This window comes from Haliotis asinina, chromosome 3, assembly GCF_037392515.1.
Source record: "Haliotis asinina isolate JCU_RB_2024 chromosome 3, JCU_Hal_asi_v2, whole genome shotgun sequence".
Taxonomy (NCBI): domain Eukaryota; kingdom Metazoa; phylum Mollusca; class Gastropoda; order Lepetellida; family Haliotidae; genus Haliotis; species Haliotis asinina.
The window spans coordinates 82,010,527-82,031,142 of record NC_090282.1 but is presented as its reverse complement, the minus strand read 5'-3'; the positions used below and the strand labels follow the sequence as shown (position 1 = coordinate 82,031,142).

At 40.2% G+C, this 20,616-nt stretch overlaps 1 protein-coding gene across 1 annotated transcript; it reads right to left on the bottom strand.

Annotated features, from left to right (window-relative positions):
- Window positions 1-163: 163 nt before the first annotated feature.
- On the bottom strand, window positions 164-17,916 carry LOC137278583 (chitobiase-like). The gene is made up of 11 exons (XM_067811043.1): window positions 17,818-17,916; window positions 13,777-14,383; window positions 13,257-13,385; window positions 12,527-12,803; window positions 10,761-10,920; window positions 7,497-7,615; window positions 6,240-6,858; window positions 2,638-2,878; window positions 1,460-1,712; window positions 768-917; window positions 164-676 (listed from the first exon to the last, which is right to left on the bottom strand). The coding sequence occupies exons 2-11, from the start codon at window positions 14,357-14,359 to the stop codon at window positions 598-600; spliced, it is 2,610 nt and encodes an 869-aa protein (XP_067667144.1). The 5' UTR covers window positions 14,360-14,383; window positions 17,818-17,916; the 3' UTR covers window positions 164-597.
- Between the last annotated feature and the right edge of the window lie 2,700 nt (window positions 17,917-20,616).

The following is a 20,616-nucleotide window of genomic DNA, read 5'->3' as shown; positions in this document are numbered from 1 at the left end:
TGACACTTAATCCAAAACCTTCAAAACAAGCATACTGCGCAAATCTGACATCCCATGTACAGTAAAGGAAGTGTTCCTTATTCAGCCAAAGCAACTCTTGATGTCATTTAGTCGATCAACACGTTCATTCTTGAAACCTGTACCCAAGGGACAGAGAGAAAACTGGAAAAATTACTTTCTTTTAATTCGATCATTTCTGCTGTGACCAAAATTCATTGGTTGTCAACTATTAAGTTCTGGAACACAAAATTATCAAAAATTCCTGAACATAATGCAGGCAAGTTGAGATTGTCACTGGAATATAAGTAGCCAGACTGACCCATGTGATCCTCATAGCTAATGAACTTAAATTATCCCACAAGGTATTATCATCACCTTATATTCGAATGATTGGGTTCTAATTGAGTTGTTGAACTGTGTCTATCTGTCTGAAACTTAATGTTGAGGTGGATCCATCAGTTTGGAGCAGTTCAATTCAGTGGAAAGGTGGAAACATCAGTTTTGGAGTAGTTCAGTTTTTTGGGAAGGTAGATCCACCAGCTTTAGGCAGTTCAGTGGTTTAGAAAGGTGGACCCATCAGTTTTGGAGCAGTTCAGCTCATGAACTGGGATGGCTGTCCAATTCAAAGTCCAAGTTCACTGTAACCTGACGACTTGACCGCTCCCCACTGAAGGACCTGAAACAGAAACACACATTAATTATTAAGATGGTTTCTGCCCCCTGTTAGGATTTAACATGAGGATCATGTTTACCCTGCAATATCTGACCTTGTTACAAGTGTGACATCTGTGACGCCTGGTGCAACATCAACTGGCTGTGAGTAGGGTAGCCATGTGCTTCCTCTATCCCAGCTGTAGTATACAGGTAAACCAGGGTAGGCACAGTTCACAGTCATCACTCGACCACCTCCTGACAACCTGCAACACAAACAGATACTGTAGTCACCAAGCAACAACAGACTGGTGTTGTCTGATCAGGAAACATAATTTTAAGCAAGCAGTTTGTCAAATTCTAAGCTGCCATTGTTGTGATTCCCTGATTCATCTGCCATATTGATAATCTTCTTATGCAACAATTATTTCAGAAATATTTTCATTCTTAAGCCAAATAGTATGACTCCCAGCTAAAAACTGCCATCAAGACACTTGTGGTAAACATCAACAGCATCAAATTTATCTTAACAGAAACACTGAAATAAAGTCCTTAAACATATAAAGCACAAAATGACACCAGACTGAGGAGAGATTTGTCTTCTGGAGACACCTGCAGTTGCATTATGACGTTCTTCCGTACCCTCAGAGGAAGAAATTTGTCTAGATACTGTCGAATTCTTTTTGAGGATGTCATTTTTTCCCATTTATCACTAAAATACTTCATAAGATAGTCTCTATACCCACAAAAATGTCAATCTAGCATACTCAGTCAGTAATGATTACCCTCTCAGCTGACGGATACCTACCTAACCCCTGGTGGTGGCAGATAGTATGAGATGTTCATTGTCTCCAGTCGACGCAGCTCCTTGCTTCCTAGTATGCTGGCAAAATCTGCCCAGTCCTTCTGTCTCAGCACTTCCAGTTTGGATCGGTCTGCCACATCCTCCCAGAAGGCCTTGTGCCATGCTCGCTCAGCCAGTGCTATGATACGAGGTATGATCATCTCTTGCAGCTGGCCTGGCGTCCGCACTAGCTCACTCCACAGTTGCCCTTGTAGTCCTGTACAAGGACAGGAATGCTATATAACTTGTATTGACTACCAAGTATGTCTACAAAGGGAGAGGACAGTGGGGTAGCCTTATGGTTAATGGGTTCATTCGTTCAGTTTCGAATTCCCACATGGGTACAAAGTGTGAAGCACATTTCTGGTGTTCCCAACCATGATATTGCTGGAATATTGCTAAAAGTGGCATAAAACCACACTCACTACAAAGGGACAGTCCTACAGTATTCCGATAGGAGTTCCTGCAGTAGACCTGTAGAGGAAGTGTTATACCCCAGCATATGGTACTACAGACCTATTCTACATTGGAATTGTTACAGTAGTAAACCTGTATGAGGGAGTGTGTGTTGTAGAACATCATGGGGGTGCCTATACTGTCCTTGAAATCCTCGTCCAAAACGATACATTCAGTCCACAACAGACAACATCCATGAGAACATCCATACCAGTACCTTGCTTGTGATCCATAGCGTAATAGTGATAATAATACAGCAACAAACGAACGAAAACAATATATTTCCCCACCCCTTAATAAATAGTACAGGTTCTGTGATTTGTCTGATACAGCTAAAAAACTCACACTGATGTACAATTTAGTTGCCGACTGAGCACACACCAATAGGAGGACATCTTACAAAGTGTAGACAACTGTTTATGAGATATGACTATTTTTAACTGGTGTACAGTGACTGATTTCTTGCACTGAATACACCAAAACATAACTGTGGTTCACAACAGGTAAATGTGAAAGGTTATGTCACTATAGGTTAACCAGGGAGGCAAGATACAACAATGCATTCAGACAATTTTTAAAAGAAAATCTGAAACATTTCTTATGTTTTTTGTTAAATCTACTGATCATGATTTTTTACTACACAAAATGTCTAAATGAAGTCACAGTCCAGTCAGCACACCTCTTACCAATGATGTTCTCAGGTCGTGTAAGCGTACACTCATTCTCCAGGGAGAGTTTGTTCAGCTCTGCTTCAGTGAAGGGTTCCCCAGTCATCTTGCGGTCTGCATTGGCATACAGCATGTCTGGCATGAAGCTGAACACCTTGTGTGTGTCCAGATAGCGTCCCGACCAATATAGACCCCTCTCATCTGGGTCAGGCTCATAGGGGTGGTCGAAATACAGGTGTGTTGCTTGAGACATCACCACCTGGTAGAGACACACAAACACACTGTAAACAGCTATTGTAAAATCATAGAGAGCAATCGGGCTAGCTGCTAAATTAGACTCAATCCAGAAAATATTTTTGATGTTTGTGCATATGTAAACTTTTTTCCATAACTGTAGTAAAATTCAGAATTAAAAGCAGATGACCCAAGTTTGCTATTACAGTGGAAGCTGTCTAAACTGGCACTCACTGCGACTGAAGAAATACTCTGGTTTCGACAATGTGCCGGATTGAAGAGCTGATGATAAATGTACAAGACATGGATGAGACTGGGATTTTGTGCTGGTGCTGACAACTTACTGCACTGGACAGATGCTGGTTTTCACAGCTTCCTCTGTACTATATTTTCCTCAGTGAACCAACAAATGCAGCTTACTTACTTCATCAGAAAATCAGTGAACTTAAACACATGCTACAGGCAGCAAAAGAAGGCAGTGGTGAGTGGTTTGGGAGAATTATGAATCCATGAAGTCAAGAAGCCAGCCAAAATGGTTGACAAGCTGGATAGAAGTCTCAAGTGTGTAAAGAGAGCCACAAGGATTTGTGTAACTTTTGGAACTTGAAGTTAGATAATATGAACCTGTGATATCAGGTGATAGAAGGCAGCACGGTACTACAAGTCTACAGCTGGAGTAGAAACCTACAAACCCCTGCCTGACCTACCATGATCGTTACCCTCCTCTGTTGACAGAACTGTGGCATGTGATTTCTCCATTATCAGTATAGTCACATTTGTAGGAGTAGTCCATATTCTGATCCTCTTGTGAAAAATATTTTAGCTTAACATGGTTTAGCAGCATTAAACCTTTATCACTGATTTCATTTCATCCTTACACCCCGATTCCTTTCATTTTCATTCTTTATCACTGATTTCTTTCATTTTCACTTATCAACAATTCTGCAGTTTTTTCACTAGCTCTTATTGTGAACTTGTTATCTTGCCATGACTGTATGACACTGATAGGATATTTCACTAGCTCTTATCGTCTACATGTTATCTTGCCGTGACTGTATGACACTGACAGGATATTTCACTAGCTCTTATCGTCTACATGTTATCTTGCCGTGACTGTATGACACTGACAGGATATTTCACTAGCTCTTATCGTGTACATGTTATCTTGCCGTGACTGTATGACACTGACAGGATATTTCACTAGCTCTTATCATGTACATGTTATCTTGCCGTGACTGTATGACACTGACAGGATATTTCACTAGCTCTTATTGTGTACATGTTATCTTGCCGTGACTGTATGACACTGACAGGATATTTCACTAGCTCTTATCATGTACATGTTATCTTGCCGTGACTGTATGACACTGACAGGATATTTCACTAGCTCTTATCATGTACATGTTATCTTGCCGTGACTGTATGACACTGACAGGATATTTCACTAGCTCTTATCGTGTACATGTTATCTTGCCGTGACTGTATGACACTGACAGGATATTTCACTAGCTCTTATCATGTACATGTTATCTTGCCGTGACTGTATGACACTGATAGGATATTTCACTAGCTCTTATTGTGTACATGTTATCTTGCCGTGACTGTATGACACTGACAGGATATTTCACTAGCTCTTATCGTGTACATGTTATCTTGCCGTGACTGTATGACACTGATAGGATATTTCACTAGCTCTTATTGTGTACATGTTATCTTGCCGTGACTGTATGACACTGACAGGATATTTCACTAGCTCTTATCGTGTACATGTTATCTTGCCGTGACTGTATGACACTGATAGGATATTTCACTAGCTCTTATTGTGTACATGTTATCTTGCCGTGACTGTATGACACTGACAGGATATTTCACTAGCTCTTATCATGTACATGTTATCTTGCCGTGACTGTATGACACTGATAGGATATTTCACTAGCTCTTATCATGTACATGTTATCTTGCCGTGACTGTATGACACTGACAGGATATTTCACTAGCTCTTATCATGTACATGTTATCTTGCCGTGACTGTATGACACTGATAGGATATTTCACTAGCTCTTATCATGTACATGTTATCTTGCCGTGACTGTATGACACTGACAGGATATTTCACTAGCTCTTATCATGTACATGTTATCTTGCCGTGACTGTATGACACTGACAGGATATTTCACTAGCTCTTATCGTGTACATGTTATCTTGCCGTGACTGTATGACACTGACAGGATATTTCACTAGCTCTTATCATGTACATGTTATCTTGCCGTGACTGTATGACACTGATAGGATATTTCACTAGCTCTTATTGTGTACATGTTATCTTGCCGTGACTGTATGACACTGACAGGATATTTCACTAGCTCTTATCGTGTACATGTTATCTTGCCGTGACTGTATGACACTGATAGGATATTTCACTAGCTCTTATTGTGTACATGTTATCTTGCCGTGACTGTATGACACTGACAGGATATTTCACTAGCTCTTATCGTGTACATGTTATCTTGCCGTGACTGTATGACACTGATAGGATATTTCACTAGCTCTTATTGTGTACATGTTATCTTGCCGTGACTGTATGACACTGACAGGATATTTCACTAGCTCTTATCATGTACATGTTATCTTGCCGTGACTGTATGACACTGATAGGATATTTCACTAGCTCTTATCGTGTACATGTTATCTTGCCGTGACTGTATGACACTGATAGGATATTTCACTAGCTCTTATTGTGTACATGTTATCTTGCCGTGACTGTATGACACTGATAGGATATTTCACTAGCTCTTATTGTGTACATGTTATCTTGCCGTGACTGTATGACACTGACAGGATATTTCACTAGCTCTTATCATGTACATGTTATCTTGCCGTGACTGTATGACACTGATAGGATATTTCACTAGCTCTTATTGTGTACATGTTATCTTGCCGTGACTGTATGACACTGATAGGATCATACACATGCAAGGCATAATCTTGCGATTCAAAGTTTATGGTGGGACTCTGTGTTGATATTACCAACAGATAAAAATGTTCTGTCATTTAGCCCACCAGGCATTGAAACGTTATTATACCATTAAGAAGAAGTGGGGGGATATTCCATTTTGCAAGCATACCACCAGGCAATGCCAATGCATGTGAGAAATAAGTAATATATATCCATACAGATGGAACATGGAACATTTTCCCTTCATTTCTGTTCATAATCTGTTTCACCCTTGCTTTCATCATTTGCATTTTATCAATCTTGGAAATCTAAAATCCCCTACTTTTTGATTGGTATATTACAAAAATTCATAATAGATTAGCATCACAGCTCTGTTCTGACATCTGTGGTGGCCAACAGTGGAGACTATTGGGACACATTGCTGACCCACCTGGTAGCCGGCATTGGCCAGCTTCACTGTGTCTGATGCCATTCCCGTCTCCCAAACATTCTTCCACGCATAAACCACAACCCTGTCATTATCAAAATCTGATCTGTCAAACAGTTGTGTCTTCTTCATCACAATGCCATCCTGCCATGCAGCAACATCCAGGCCATGAGACCCGACAATCTGAGCCACTCTCTTCACAAAGTATCCCATGAGCTCTGTGACTGACGACACTTCCCCTGCTGTGATCCTTGCCTGACAAGCCGGTGATTCCAACCATGCCTCATATGGCACCTCATCTCCTCCAAGGTGAAACATACGCAGTGGGGAAACACCTTCATGCATTGCCTTGAGTTCCTTCACAATCTTGTCAACAAATGTGTACGTTGATTCACGTCCAGGGTCAAGGACATTGTCTGAGAACATCTGTACCGACTGAACCTTGAAGGGATTCTCAATATCAGACAGAAGATAGTGACAAGCTTCTTCCTCGGGTCTACCTTCCCTCATCAGACGGCGACATCGTGTAGCCATGGCAACTATAGCAGCATGACTATGTCCAGGCATATCAATCTCTGGAATGACTTCAATGTGTCGTTGCACAGCCTCCTTCAAAATCTCTCTGTAATACCACAGAACACTGTTATACATCTTATCATACCACCATGGACATATCTAATGTTATTCGAGATAAACAGAGACATCATGAAACACTGAAGTCAGTATTATATGATTTACTTTCTATCATTAAATTAATAAATATAACCAAAGATTTGTTTAAGACTGACCAATTTACTTACTTTTGATATTCACTTCAGTCACCACAAAACATTCAGTTGAATTGATGAAGTGATGTGGTTTAATTCAATGAATACACAAGTGTATTGTAATGGGACTACCCTCTCACCACGTATTGTCCTGTTTCATTCCACTAACATTGTTGCACATGTATATCTGCACTTTCTCATTTCTGAGACCTGTCATCCAAGTCATTATACTGACCTTGCCTTCAACAAATCTTTGTTTCATGGATCTTACGTTTTTGATGAAGGGGAATGGCAGACACTGTATACAGCATCTTTGTATTTGAAGGTCACATGGCAACAGACAAGGAGCTGGACAGACTCTTCATTGTTTAGTCAGTGATTGAATACAATTGACACAGTACTTGCTGATCTGACTGACCCAAAGATGGGTGACATGATTTCTTATCAAAGCTTCATCCACGAATCAGATCTGATGCATATGGCTTTACTGCACCTGTAGTCCTGCACCGTATAGAAACCCGAGCCTGGATACAGGTCTGGAGCAGGACCTGAACCCAAAACAGGAAGTAAGCACATCTCCTCCTTAAGGTCATGACCTCGGCAACCACCAACCTGGCAAAGAAAACTCAGGAATTATTTTTCTCTAAAACCATACACCCTACAAAAGTGTTTACAAAGCAACTCTCCTCTCTGAGTTGTCCAGCATCATGTTACAAATGACCAACCAACATGTTCCTGTCCTTGCAATAGTACTGCATGTTCCACTACTGACTGTCTTATCCTAGACAAATGAACAGGTTATTTATGACTGCTAGATAAGTCATGGTGTTGAACAGGTACATTCAGCATGTTTCCATTTCATCTGAGATGTCTATATTTGTGAACACACACTTGATTTTGGCAGGCAGCAGGGTAGTCTAGTGGTTAAAGCGCTCGGTCATCACACCAAAGACCCGGGTTCGATTCCCTACATGGGTACAATGTGTGAGGCCCATTTTCTGGTGTCCCCTGCCGTGATATTGCCTGCATATTGCTAAAAGTGGCGTAAACATATCATACATATCTTTAAACATATCATTTATATGCTCCATCATGCAAGATGTCGTATTCAGCATAAAGGTGAAAAAAGCTTGCCATACTGATGTTCATGTGGACTGGGTAATAATGTATTCAGAATTTGAATATTACCCTATCAACATGTTAACAGCTGTATGGAATCTTTCAGTACGATGGAACTCATTAAAAGTCAAGGCAGAGGTTTCGTGACATCCCCAAACAGGTTAACCAGAGTCTGATCACATGACACAAGTCCCCCAATCCTAGTCTACCAACACCACACCACAAGAAGTCATATAATCCTAGTCTGCCAACACCACATCACCAGAAGACCTCTAATCCTAGTCTGCCAACACCACACCACCAGAAGTCCCCTAATCCTAGTCTGCCAACACCACACCACAAGAAGTCCCTTAATCCTAGTCTGCCAACACCACACAACAAGAAGACCTCTAATCATAGTCTGCCAACACCACACCACCAGAAGTCCTCTGATCCTAGTCTGTCAACACCACACCACAAGAAGCCCTCTAATCCTACTCTGCCAACAACACACCACAAGAAGTCCTCTAATCCTACCCTGCCTACACCACACCACCAAAAGTCCTCTAACCCTTGTATACCTACACCACACAGGAAGTCCCTTAATCCTAGTCTGCCAACACCACACCACAAGAAGTCCCTTAATCCTAGTCTGCCAACACCACACCATATGAAGTCCTCTAATCCTACGAGGGTTGGCTGAAAAGTTCTCAGTCTGAGTGGTTTTTCCCCACCAGGTAGAGACAGGTGTTTGCCACCAATGAGGACAATCATTTAGTGAATCATAGACACAAGAACTACAAACGTACTAACAGTTTTATCTCAACTACAGCTCTTTTGGTAAACCTACCCTCTGAAATCATCAGAAATGGACAAAACTGAATACAGGGCAGTCATCAAGTACTTGCAAAAGAAAGGGATGTCCCCAACACAGATACATGCTGACATGATCTCCACTCTAGGGGATGATGCTCCTTCATTTTCCACAGTAAAGAAGTGGGCTGCAGAATTTAAGCGTGGCAGACAAAGCCTTGATGATGACCCACGCTCAGGAAGGCCTTCAACAGCAACCACTCCAAAAACATCACGCGAGTGCTCGATATGTTGATGGATGATCGATGATTGACTACTCGACATATTGCTAGTGTAGTGGGCATCTCTCATGAGAGGGTTGAGCATATTATCACCAACGAATTAGGAATGACTAAAGATGGGTGCCAAAGCTCTTGACAGCAGAACAGAAACGTGTCAGGTTCCAGACGTCCCTTGACAATTTGCGTCGTTTTGAAGCAGATCCCGATGATATTGTGGCACAGATACATGCTGACATGATCTCCACTCTAGGGGATGATGCTCCTTCATTTTCCACAGTAAAGAAGTGGGCTGCAGAATTTAAGCGTGGCAGACAAAGCCTTGATGATGACCCACGCTCAGGAAGGCCTTCAACAGCAACCACTCCAAAAACATCACGCGAGTGCTCGATATGTTGATGGATGATCGATGATTGACTACTCGACATATTGCTAGTGTAGTGGGCATCTCTCATGAGAGGGTTGAGCATATTATCACCAACGAATTAGGAATGACTAAAGATGGGTGTCAAAGCTCTTGACAGCAGAACAGAAACGTGTCAGGTTCCAGACGTCCCTTGACAATTTGCGTCGTTTTGAAGCAGATCCCGATGATATTGTGGCACGATTTGTAACCATGGATGAGACCTGGATACATCACTTTCAACCAGAAACAAAACTACAGTCAAAACAGTGGAAGCATCCTGGTTCACCAGCTCCGAAGAAAGCCAAGTATGTTCCTTCAGCTGGAAAGGTGATGGCATCAGTCTTTTGGGATTCCAGGGGTATTCTGCTCAGTTGCGAGAAGCAATCAAAGCCAAACGACGAGGGATGATCGCTAAAGGTGTCCTCTTCCACCAAGACAATGCACCTGTTCACAAATCGGTGGTGGCCATGTCAACAATCTGCGATTTTGGCTTTGAACTCATTGACCATCCTCCTTATTCACCTGATTTGGCTCCTTCTGACTTCCACCTGTTCCCCAAATTGAAAAAGGAACTCGCCGGTCGCCATTTTGCAAGTAGTGATGACGTCATTTCCGCTGTGACTGATTTTTTTAGGGTAGCTGAAGAAGATTTCTTCCTGACCGGGATTCAGGCCTTGCAGCATCGCTGGCAAAAGTGTGTGAACTTGGAAGGGGATTATGTAGAAAAATAAATTACAAATGTGGACTTTGTAACTTTTTTTCACAGTGAGGCTTAGAACTTTTCAGCCAACACTCGTACTCTGCCAACACCACACCACAGGAAGACCTCTAATCCTAGTCTGCCAACAACACACAACAAGAAGTCCTCTAATTCTACCCAACTTACACCACACCACAAGAAGTCCTCAAATCATAGTCTGCCAACACCACACCACCAGAAGTCCTCTAATCCTAGTCTGCCTGCATCACATCACAAGAAGTCATCTAATCCTAGTCTGCCTGCATCACATCACAAGAAGTCATCTAATCCTAGTTTGCCTGCATCACACCACCAGAAGACCTCCAATCCTAGTCTGCCTGCATCACACCATTAGAAGTCATCTAATCCAAGTCTGCCTGCATCACACCACTAGAAGTCATCTAACAGACAGAAATGAGGCACCTTCGTGAGTTCCTCCAGTCCTGGAATCTGCAGCCTCCATCCCTCGTCATCAGTCAGGTGGAGATGCAACCTGTTCAGCTTGTAGCGACCCATGACATCCAGCAGAGCCACCACCTCGTCCTTGGTGTGGAAGTTGCGGGACACGTCAACATGCATCCCCCTACACCACAAACAATTTCATGACTGAAACACTGACAATGTACTAAAGATCCCCAAGAACATACGACCAATATTTAATGATAAACCTGTAATTGTCTCTGATCATTACACTTAACTTGGTATTAAGTTTACATCTTCCATGAACTGGAAAACATCTGTTACTGAATTATCATTGAAAGCTAAGAAAGTATCGAGAAGTGTTTTATCTGCTTTGTGTAAAATTGGTGTGTTGACGCCCAGTATTTACTTTAAAATATTTGATTGTCAAATTCAGCCTATACTTTTGTATGGATCCAAGATTTGGGGATTCAAGGGACATGAATGTATAGAAAAAATACATCTGATGGCCTTTAAGAAATTTTTACATGTAGGAATCACCACACCGAATTTTATGGTGCACGGTGAATGTGGGAGGTACCCCCTGTATATAAATGCTCATATTCGATGTATAAAATTCTGGTTTAAGATATTGAGTATGTAAGAACATACATTACCAAAAAAGGCTTATAACATGCTTGTTCATTTGGACAACATTGGCAAAGTGACATGGGCATCTCATGTAAGAAATCTCCTATTTCCACATGGTTATGGTGTTGTATGGTTAAGTCAGTCAGTTGGTGATGCAAGTTTGTTCTTAACTCAGTTTCGAGAGAGAAGTCGTAATATGTTTAATCAACAATGGTATTCAGTAATAGATAATAGTTCACGGTACAACTCTTATAGAATATACAAATCACTACTCCAGCCAGAGAAATATCTGTTGTTTTTAACATCAAAGAAATTAAGAAATTCATTTATACGTTTTAGGTTAGGTTTGATCAACATAATGGTAAACGAAGGAAGACACTTTTATATAGAATGATGCAAAAGATAGTGCCCATTGTGTAATATAGACGTGGAAAATGAAATCCATTTTCTACTTGTATGTCCTTTGCATAAAGATTTGCGTACTAAATATATAGCGGAATACTATCTATGTAAGCCACCTACATTAGCATTGAAACTACTTCTTTCATCTTACAACATGTAATAATAAAGATGTCATATTATACCAAATCTGCTCTTATTAAACGTAACAGTCTGATAAAACGTTTGGAGGTCCATCACATTTTACTACTTGTACACAATCTACTGCCTATATTGTGGATTGCTGTTTAGATCACTGATCACTTATACTCATTGCATTATATATATATATTGTATGTGTGTAACTCTAATTTATATGGGCCTTTTGTACAATAAACATCTTTGACTTGACTTTGACTACACCAGAAACAATTTCATGACTGAAACATTGACAATGTACTAAAGATACCCAAGAACATATGACCAATATTGATTTTTTTTCAAATATTAGACAAAATGTCTGATAAATTTACAAAAATCACATATCATTTTATGAAAAATTACTCATTCACCAACAAATGTTCAGAAAACAAAAAAAATATAAATTCATGACCATAAAAGGACAAAAAACATCAATTGCAAAGTGAGGGTGATCTTCAGCTTGACAAGCTCTTTAACCTTACTCAAGTCCCCATTTGCACTGTGTCAAATAAACAGCACAAAGGAAACACTGCTTATTGGGCAAACGCTGGAACAGCTACCTGTACTGGAATCTGGGATAGTCTAACACAGAAACAAGTGGGTGACTTCCATCTGAGTAACGCAGACTGAGTAAAGACTGCCCAGCATAGAAGATCCCTGCTGATGTTGGAGCCTGGAGCTTCACACACAGGGATCCAATATCCAGGCTATATGCCTCCTGGTTGTCAGCACACTTAGGATCATCTGAAGCCACTGAGCCCAGTATCACTAATATAGTTCTGTCACGACCAGTTGCCTCTGCTTCACTAACATCCACCAAGTCTAGGCCAAGCGCCTCTGTAACAATCCATGAATGAGGTTCAAGTGTATTTCGAACATGCTGAAACCTTTCCCAGTTTTCATGGATATATGATACACTATTTTGATGTGAATGTTTCATATCTTTTACACTAGTGATGTATTTGATGCATTACTGCTGCAGAAGATCAATCAAAATATCTTTTTGAAAATGAAAATGCATAGAACCTTAACCACAAGTCAAAATGAAAGACCCTGAAAGCTAGTCGAACTATTGCAACACTGCAATTCAAGATTTTAGCAATGTTTTATTTCAAATAATTCAGTTTAGGTGTTAGCAGTGATTCTAAACAAACAAACAATAACTTACCAAAACTAGAAAAAGAAACTGCATGTATGTTGTCCGGCATTAGGGGGCATTTGGTGAACATGGCCGCCTTTTGCTAGGGATGATCTGAGTGGCACCCTGATGGTTTCAGGGATCTTACCTACCTGATAGGTGTCTGGCTTCAGGTCTCACTTGGTCATGTGACCACACAGCCCATCCAGGCTCCTGTAGATTGACACTGTCAATTGACTTGAAGTCTATCTTATATGGTGTCGGAACAATCAGGTTCACATCTGTTCAAACATAACAACAATCTGACATCCAACAGGAGTTTCAGTTTAACATATCATCAGCAGCAAACATGGGAGGATTTTACATGTGTCTCTATCATACATATATTCATGTAGGGAGTGACCAAAGATATGAGGTCATTTCAAGCAGGCTTAATGTCATGTACATGAAAATTCACACATAGTTACCAACTAGAATTAGCCTACTATGATATCATACCACATTTTCACTAAAGATAGCATGCCTTCTTTTGGTTTGTCCAACACTGACTCTCCACTCTTGAAATTTCTAAGAATTTAGGAAGCAATTGGAGTGAAAAATCACAAATATTTCAGGGTGTTTTTCTTGACTCTGTGACAGAAGATCTGTATCTCTGAGCAACAGTAAACACACCTGCTTTCTTGTCTCCTGTATTTGTCTCATTGTTCTGGAAACGAACTTCCGCACTCCAAGGATCGTACAGGTCGCTCCTCTTCTGGCCATTACTCAATTCATAGTCAAACCTCTTCCACTTGCTGGGGGTGTCAAAGCTTGAGATAAAGTCCAGGCTCTCTCCAGTTGTTGACTTGATCAAACGGGGTTCTAAACCCTCATATGTGAGGTACCAATTGGGGAACACATCTGTCTTTGCAACAGAATAGTACTGGGCCTTAAACTGGATTTCAATGGTTTGCCCTGTTTTCAGTGTGGCAAAGCCTTTCACTGGTTCAAGCATGAACAAGCAGCCATTGATGTGTTTCACCTGAATTTTGACATCTTCATACACGTATGAGTCTGAGACAGGGAGAACATCAGGCTCCATCATCCGTAGGTGACAGAAGTATATTCCCCATTTACCATGGCTCAGGTCACTGGAGGAATTGTTGGTGATGTGGATAGTGCCACGGTAAGCACTTCGGCCATCACTCAGATTGTCCAACACTGAGTATCGAATGCCTAATGTGTCTGCAAATGTATTTAACATCGACTGGTCCATTTCCTTGATTACACTGAAGAACTTCTGAAATACACAAGTGTTAAGTAAAACAATACATAAAACAATATGGAAACAAGTCAAGTAAATATCACATATATATATCACACCTTACTACTTTGGTGCCATATTTGTTTGTATCATTTCCTGCAGGGATGGTGGGTAGCATTGTGGTTCAAGTGTTCGCTCATCACACCAAAGACATGGGTTCGATTCCTCACATTGGTACAAAGTGTGAAACCCATTTGTGGTGTCAGCACACCATGATATTGCTGGAATATTGTTAAAAGTGACATAAAACCATACTCACTCGCTTACTGACTCACTCATCCAAACACTGCATGACAACAAATAGAAGACATGAGTAATAAAAAAACTGTTGCAACTAACAAAATGATCTCTTTTAATGACAACTGTAATTATGTGTAATAGTCACTGACATCAGTTAATACACAAACGGATGGTAAAACAATGTTTAGCGGACTGAACGTTTAACACACTAAGTAAAATTTATAAAGGTATCTTCCTGATCGAATGAGAATTTGTAAAACTTTACTCCAATGTTGAAAGACATATAAATACATATTTTATCTCACCATCACTGCATGCATCATTACTAGCTGGCTTAGTTTGACATGAATCTATCTGTTTGAAACAGTCATAGCTAACACAGCACCTAAGCAAGCTTTAAGCAGTCACTGCACGAAAACTATGATTTGGGTAGTCAGTTGTGACACATGATTGCTTGCAGACATCGTTGACAATTTCTGTATTGCTTCCAGGATATTTTATACTGTTATACTGTTATTTTATGCATGTCTCACTGAGCGCTAAAAGCGAATGTGTTGTTTTTATATTTCTTTGAACGGATTATCGTGAGCATATCAATGTACATGTTGTCTTATCATATGCTGTTACTTGACACTGATTGTGTTGTACGTACGGATTATCGTGTGCAAATTAATTTACATGTTGTCTTAAGCGTATGCTTTTACTGGACACTGATAATGTTGACTCAGTGTCAACTGTACCATATACTGTTATTTTCACCTTACGTATATTCCTATAAAATACCTAAATTAATTGATATCTTTTTGTCCGTATGTATACAATGAATTAATTGAAATCTTTCCATCTGTTTGCATATAATGAATTAATTGAAATCTTTATGTCTGTATACATATAATAAATAAATTGAAATATTTATCTGTCTGAATTGTCAATTATGTCTAAGTTTTAGCTGAAAACCCCTCCTGCCCATGTGGCCATTTAACAACCTTGTTAAGACCGTACCATTACAATCAGTCTAAGTCCAAGACACTTCACTTCGTACCCATCATCATCAATCTGGATGTGTTCTGTTTTCTTTAATTAACGTGTGACATCTGAGTGGATATGTTCAATATTATGTGGGGAAAGGCATTAATATAAGCAACTCTGCCTGTCTGCCAATGTCACAAAACCTTGTCCTTTAAAATACTATACAGATCTGCTATCAAAGGAAAATAAATGCTGTTTAAACCCCTCCAAATTGTATGTTTTATATATAACAAATGAATTGAAATCTTTATGTCAGTGTTGTCAGCTGAGTCTTTTTTTTTTGATACAAAAAGAAATAAATTGTAATCTTTATCCATTAAAGATTATCATAACCATTGTTAATTAACCCAGAGGCCAGTTTGGGTGTGGGGCCAGTTTGGGTTAAATATCCAGGGGCCAGTTAAATATCCAGGGGCTAGTTCGGCTTGAGACCAATTTGGGTATATTCACCTAAAAGCAAGGCGGGCCAAATATTTTATCGGCTAATAAACCCATTGATAAACATCATGCCTACAAATGAGTAATGCAACATACATTCTTGATAATAATAATCAATTTTAAGCCACAAACGCGTACTATATATAGTTTACTACGAGTAAATCGGCTAAAACTCATGAAGACGTGTTTCCTCCAAACTGCCTGACCGAGTTACATATGAAAGTGGAATCGACTAACGAAACATGATTTAAAATGCATAAATATTTGACTTCATTCTGATACTGGTTTCCGTCGGCAAAATATTTCCAATGGCTGTATCCAATGAATACCAACACAAAAATTCACCATTCTTAGTATTTAAAGCATACATGATATGATCTCTTCCCCACATTGTAAACATCATCTCGACCACAATCGTTCGGTTTGGCTTGGCCCGAGCTCTCAAAAGCAGCTTAAACCTAGAACATGCATCTTGAATTGTAATTAAATCCACAGATTGGTATCATATCTACCTAAATATCACTTTGTAATGTTATCAAATGCAACACATAACGAAAACTGCTCCCTTAAAGTGAAGCCTTTTTCTCACTCCATTCTCAACATAGCCTCAATCAAAAGTGTTAAAGGGGCACTGATGCAGAGCGAATAATGTTTCTCGCCAGCGATCTAATTATGAAACTAAGCTGCAAATTGGTCAGCACCCACTCCCTCGACCGTGACGGACAAAGGGACTGGGTTCCTGTCCTCATTAGCAGAATCTCTTCACCCTAAACAGTCAGGAGGCCGGATGCCCATCATATGCCATTATTTAGAAATATCCATGGACGTATTCCTTGTCTGATTGTAACAAAATATCCCAGCAGTGTAGTTTCTTTACTTTTCCGTCCTAATAGTTTTTTACCATTCCTACCACTGGCAGATGATTAATCTTCAAAGTGTTTCATTTCTTTTCATAGTACATTTGTAATGAAGTAAAAATGACTTCACCTTAGTTGATTTGTCTATAATTAAACTCTCAATTGAGCATACGGCTGCGTAGCAGAGGTCACGAACCAGTCACCAATTCTGGGATATCAACCAGGTACTCATGGAAGAAAAACCATAACAACCAGTCCACGGAAATTGCTCCGCATCAGTGCCCCTTTAAGTCTCTGTTGGGCCCAACTTGGCCCAGGCTCTGAAAACAGCTTAAACCTTACACACGTATACTGTTTTGTGTTTATATTTACAGATTACTATTCTGTCTACCTAAATACCTCTTTATTCAATCAAAACCTAGTATTTGAAGCAAGCACGTTGCTTAAAGTCAAACCCTATTTTCTAGGAATTTTCAACAAAAACACAATACTTATCACAAGCTTTCGGTCCGACTGGGTTCGAGCTCTCAAAGCACCTTAAACCTAACTCATGTATGTAGATATGTATTTAAATCCTTAGATTGGTGTCATATTTACCTACAATACAATGTAAATACAACTGATTGTTTCATAAATTTTACGCGTCCTGTTTCTTTGACCTTTCCTTGCCATTTTTGCAGTCAATGATTCATGGGGTTAATCGCTTGCATATCAGGCTATGGTAGCCTAAAAGAGAACAAATTAACCATACATGTGTCCTGTTCAAGTAGACAAATTGCATTACATGAAGCTAAGTTACATAGTGGCAGACCTGCTCCAACGTCACTAATCTCCCATTATTCTTACCAATCAAAGAAGAACCGTTACTTCTGCGGAACAGAGTGGGTTGATCAGTTACGGCATTTCAGCCCAGCCACCATTTTGTCCCGTATTTCGTCATGTGACCAAGGGCTCAATTCGAACAATACAAGGGATCTTTTCAGGCGAGGGAATTTGTTTACGATATCATGTATGGGTATTCGTTAGGTGCATTAACTTCTTTTCTCTTTTTGGAACACATCTGGAGACACCCTCGATCATCTAAAATATAGTTGATAGAATGGACAACGGGCGCACTGTAAAATGGGTTATGTAAAGGCAACTTCCTTTAAAGACATTAGTATAATGTAGCGCAAATTAAGTTAATATCGCAAACTATATATGGTCACATGTGTGACCGTCGGACACACTGAGAGGTATTCACGTGAAACTGTTTGTGCTAGGAAATAAAGCTCGTAGTCCCTCTATCAGCAGCAATGTAAATTTTCCAGTGACTAAACACAATTACTTCATAGGCACAGGGAGCCTATATAGAGGCATTGTAGAGTATCCCTGATAGGCATTAACATCTGCCGCTCAACAAGAGAGCTCGAGATCATCACAGCGTCTAGAGCCATTGTAAATGTGAGAATGATGGTTATGTATGTTGTATACTTTGTTGCTTTATGGGTAATTGATGCATATGACCATTTCAGTATGAAACACTGCTTGGGTCATATCACATAGGCACAAGTGGAGTCAAAATCTGTTTACCTTGTTAAAAAATTGAAGATTTGAAATGATAATTCATCCTTAGATAAGTGTTATAACCATTCTGTCGCTCATGTCCATTTCTCTGTCAGAAGTAATGGCTGTGCTCATAGCCCCCATTTTAATAAGGCTGAAATATGCTATTTAAAATTCTGTTTTTACCAAACCATCAAATGGTTTGCACCATGCAACCATGTTTTGTTTACAGTAAAGACAGTGTGTGATCATTTCCAATAAAAGTTGTGGGGGCGGGGCATCAATGCTCTTGCAACTGTTGACAACTTTAAATTTGGTGTTGATGTCACACCTAGACTTACTGAGGCTCAACGCAACAATTCGATTGGTCATTTGCAGACTGAAGGGTCCCAGTCTGCGATTGCAAGGCAAGTGAATGTGTCACAGAGTACCATAGCAAAGCTTTGGCAAGTCGACCCCATGTGACCACGCCCGCTCAGAACAGGTATATTCGGCTTCGACATTTGCGAAACTAGTTCACCACAGTATCCAGCACACCATAGGTAGTGCCAGGACTCAAAACAATTTCTGATCAAACTGTGAGGAACCGCTTACGTGAGGCTGGTATTCGTTCCAGAAGACCTTTGCGAAGACCTGACCTTAGTACAAGGTTGACAAACTTTATGGATAACAACTTCTTTATTACGGTAGTGCGACGTTTCGGTACAGATTCTTGCACCGTTGACAACGGTGAATCGTTGAATCTGTATAATACAGAAGTTGTTATCCATAAAGTTTGTCAACCTTGTACTCCCCAACTTCTTAAATGCCACTTAAAGAAGTTGACCTGTCCTTACACGTCAACATCGGCAATGGTGTCGCAAACATCTCCCATGGCCATTGCAAAGGTGGAGAGCTGTTATCTTCAGTGATGTGTCCCGTTACATGCTGCGACGTCCTGACGAAAGAACACGTGTATATCGACGTCGTAACGAACGCTTCGCTGCAAAATGTGTACAAGAAGTGGACAGATTTGTCGGTGAAAGTGTTATGGTTTGGTCTGGCACCTCATACAATGGAAGGGCAGATCTCATTCAGGTCCAGGGCAATTTGACAGCTCGACGTTACGGTGTTGAAATCATCAGGGCTCATGTCCTTTCTTTCATAAACCGCCAGAACGTCATTTTTTCAAAAATAACCAGGGATTTCCTTGCCCAAAACAACGTTCAGGTTTGTGATTGTCCCTCGCGATCACCAGATCTTAACCCTACTGAACATTTGTGGGACGAAATGTAGCATCGTGTGCGACAGCGTGACCCTAAGCGACAGACGTTACCGGCTCTGGTTCTGGTCTTGAGGGAAGAGTACCAGCTCATTCCCAGACACGTCCATGGGACGTCGATGCCAAGCAACCATTGGTGCTAATGGTGGCCACACAAGACACTGACTACTCTGCGACCTTAACCTTGGAACACTTGTCATTTGTGACGTACAGTTTCTTGCAACATTGGGCCGTTAATGTTCATTCAGGTTTTCTTCATGACTGCCCTGTATTACTGAACCTTAAGTGCATATATTGATAACACTTTTCAGCTATGCCTTTCTTTTTGAGTAGTATATATAAGCATATGCTAAGGTTGACTGCACACACGTATGTCAGACCTCAAGTGAATATATAATTTGATATAAACAAATTTGTTCGAAAGTATATAGTCGAATATCATGTGTGAGAGTAGATGCTATATGCACATTTAATACGACCCCTTGAATACTGTTACATTACACTTGAATGGCATGTCATAGCTTATTTCCTGAGGCCAGAAAAAGTTCTGAAGTTGAAAATTGCAAAATGCAAAACTTTGTTGGTACCAAGAACCAACACGTACGGGATTCCACGATCTATCGATCAGCAGCCCCTAAGCTCTGGCTCTCACGTTCTTGTCCTATGCATCATACTAATCACCCATGAATCTTATTATGCAAACAGATTTTTGGCTTCAAAATGATGACGTATTCTGGTCGTCAAAAATAAAAAAAAGTCAGTAAAACTAAAAAAAAATGGGTGCGTTCATCATATGTTTCGAACGCGTCACATCGTTACAGCATCTTGTGTTTAGGACA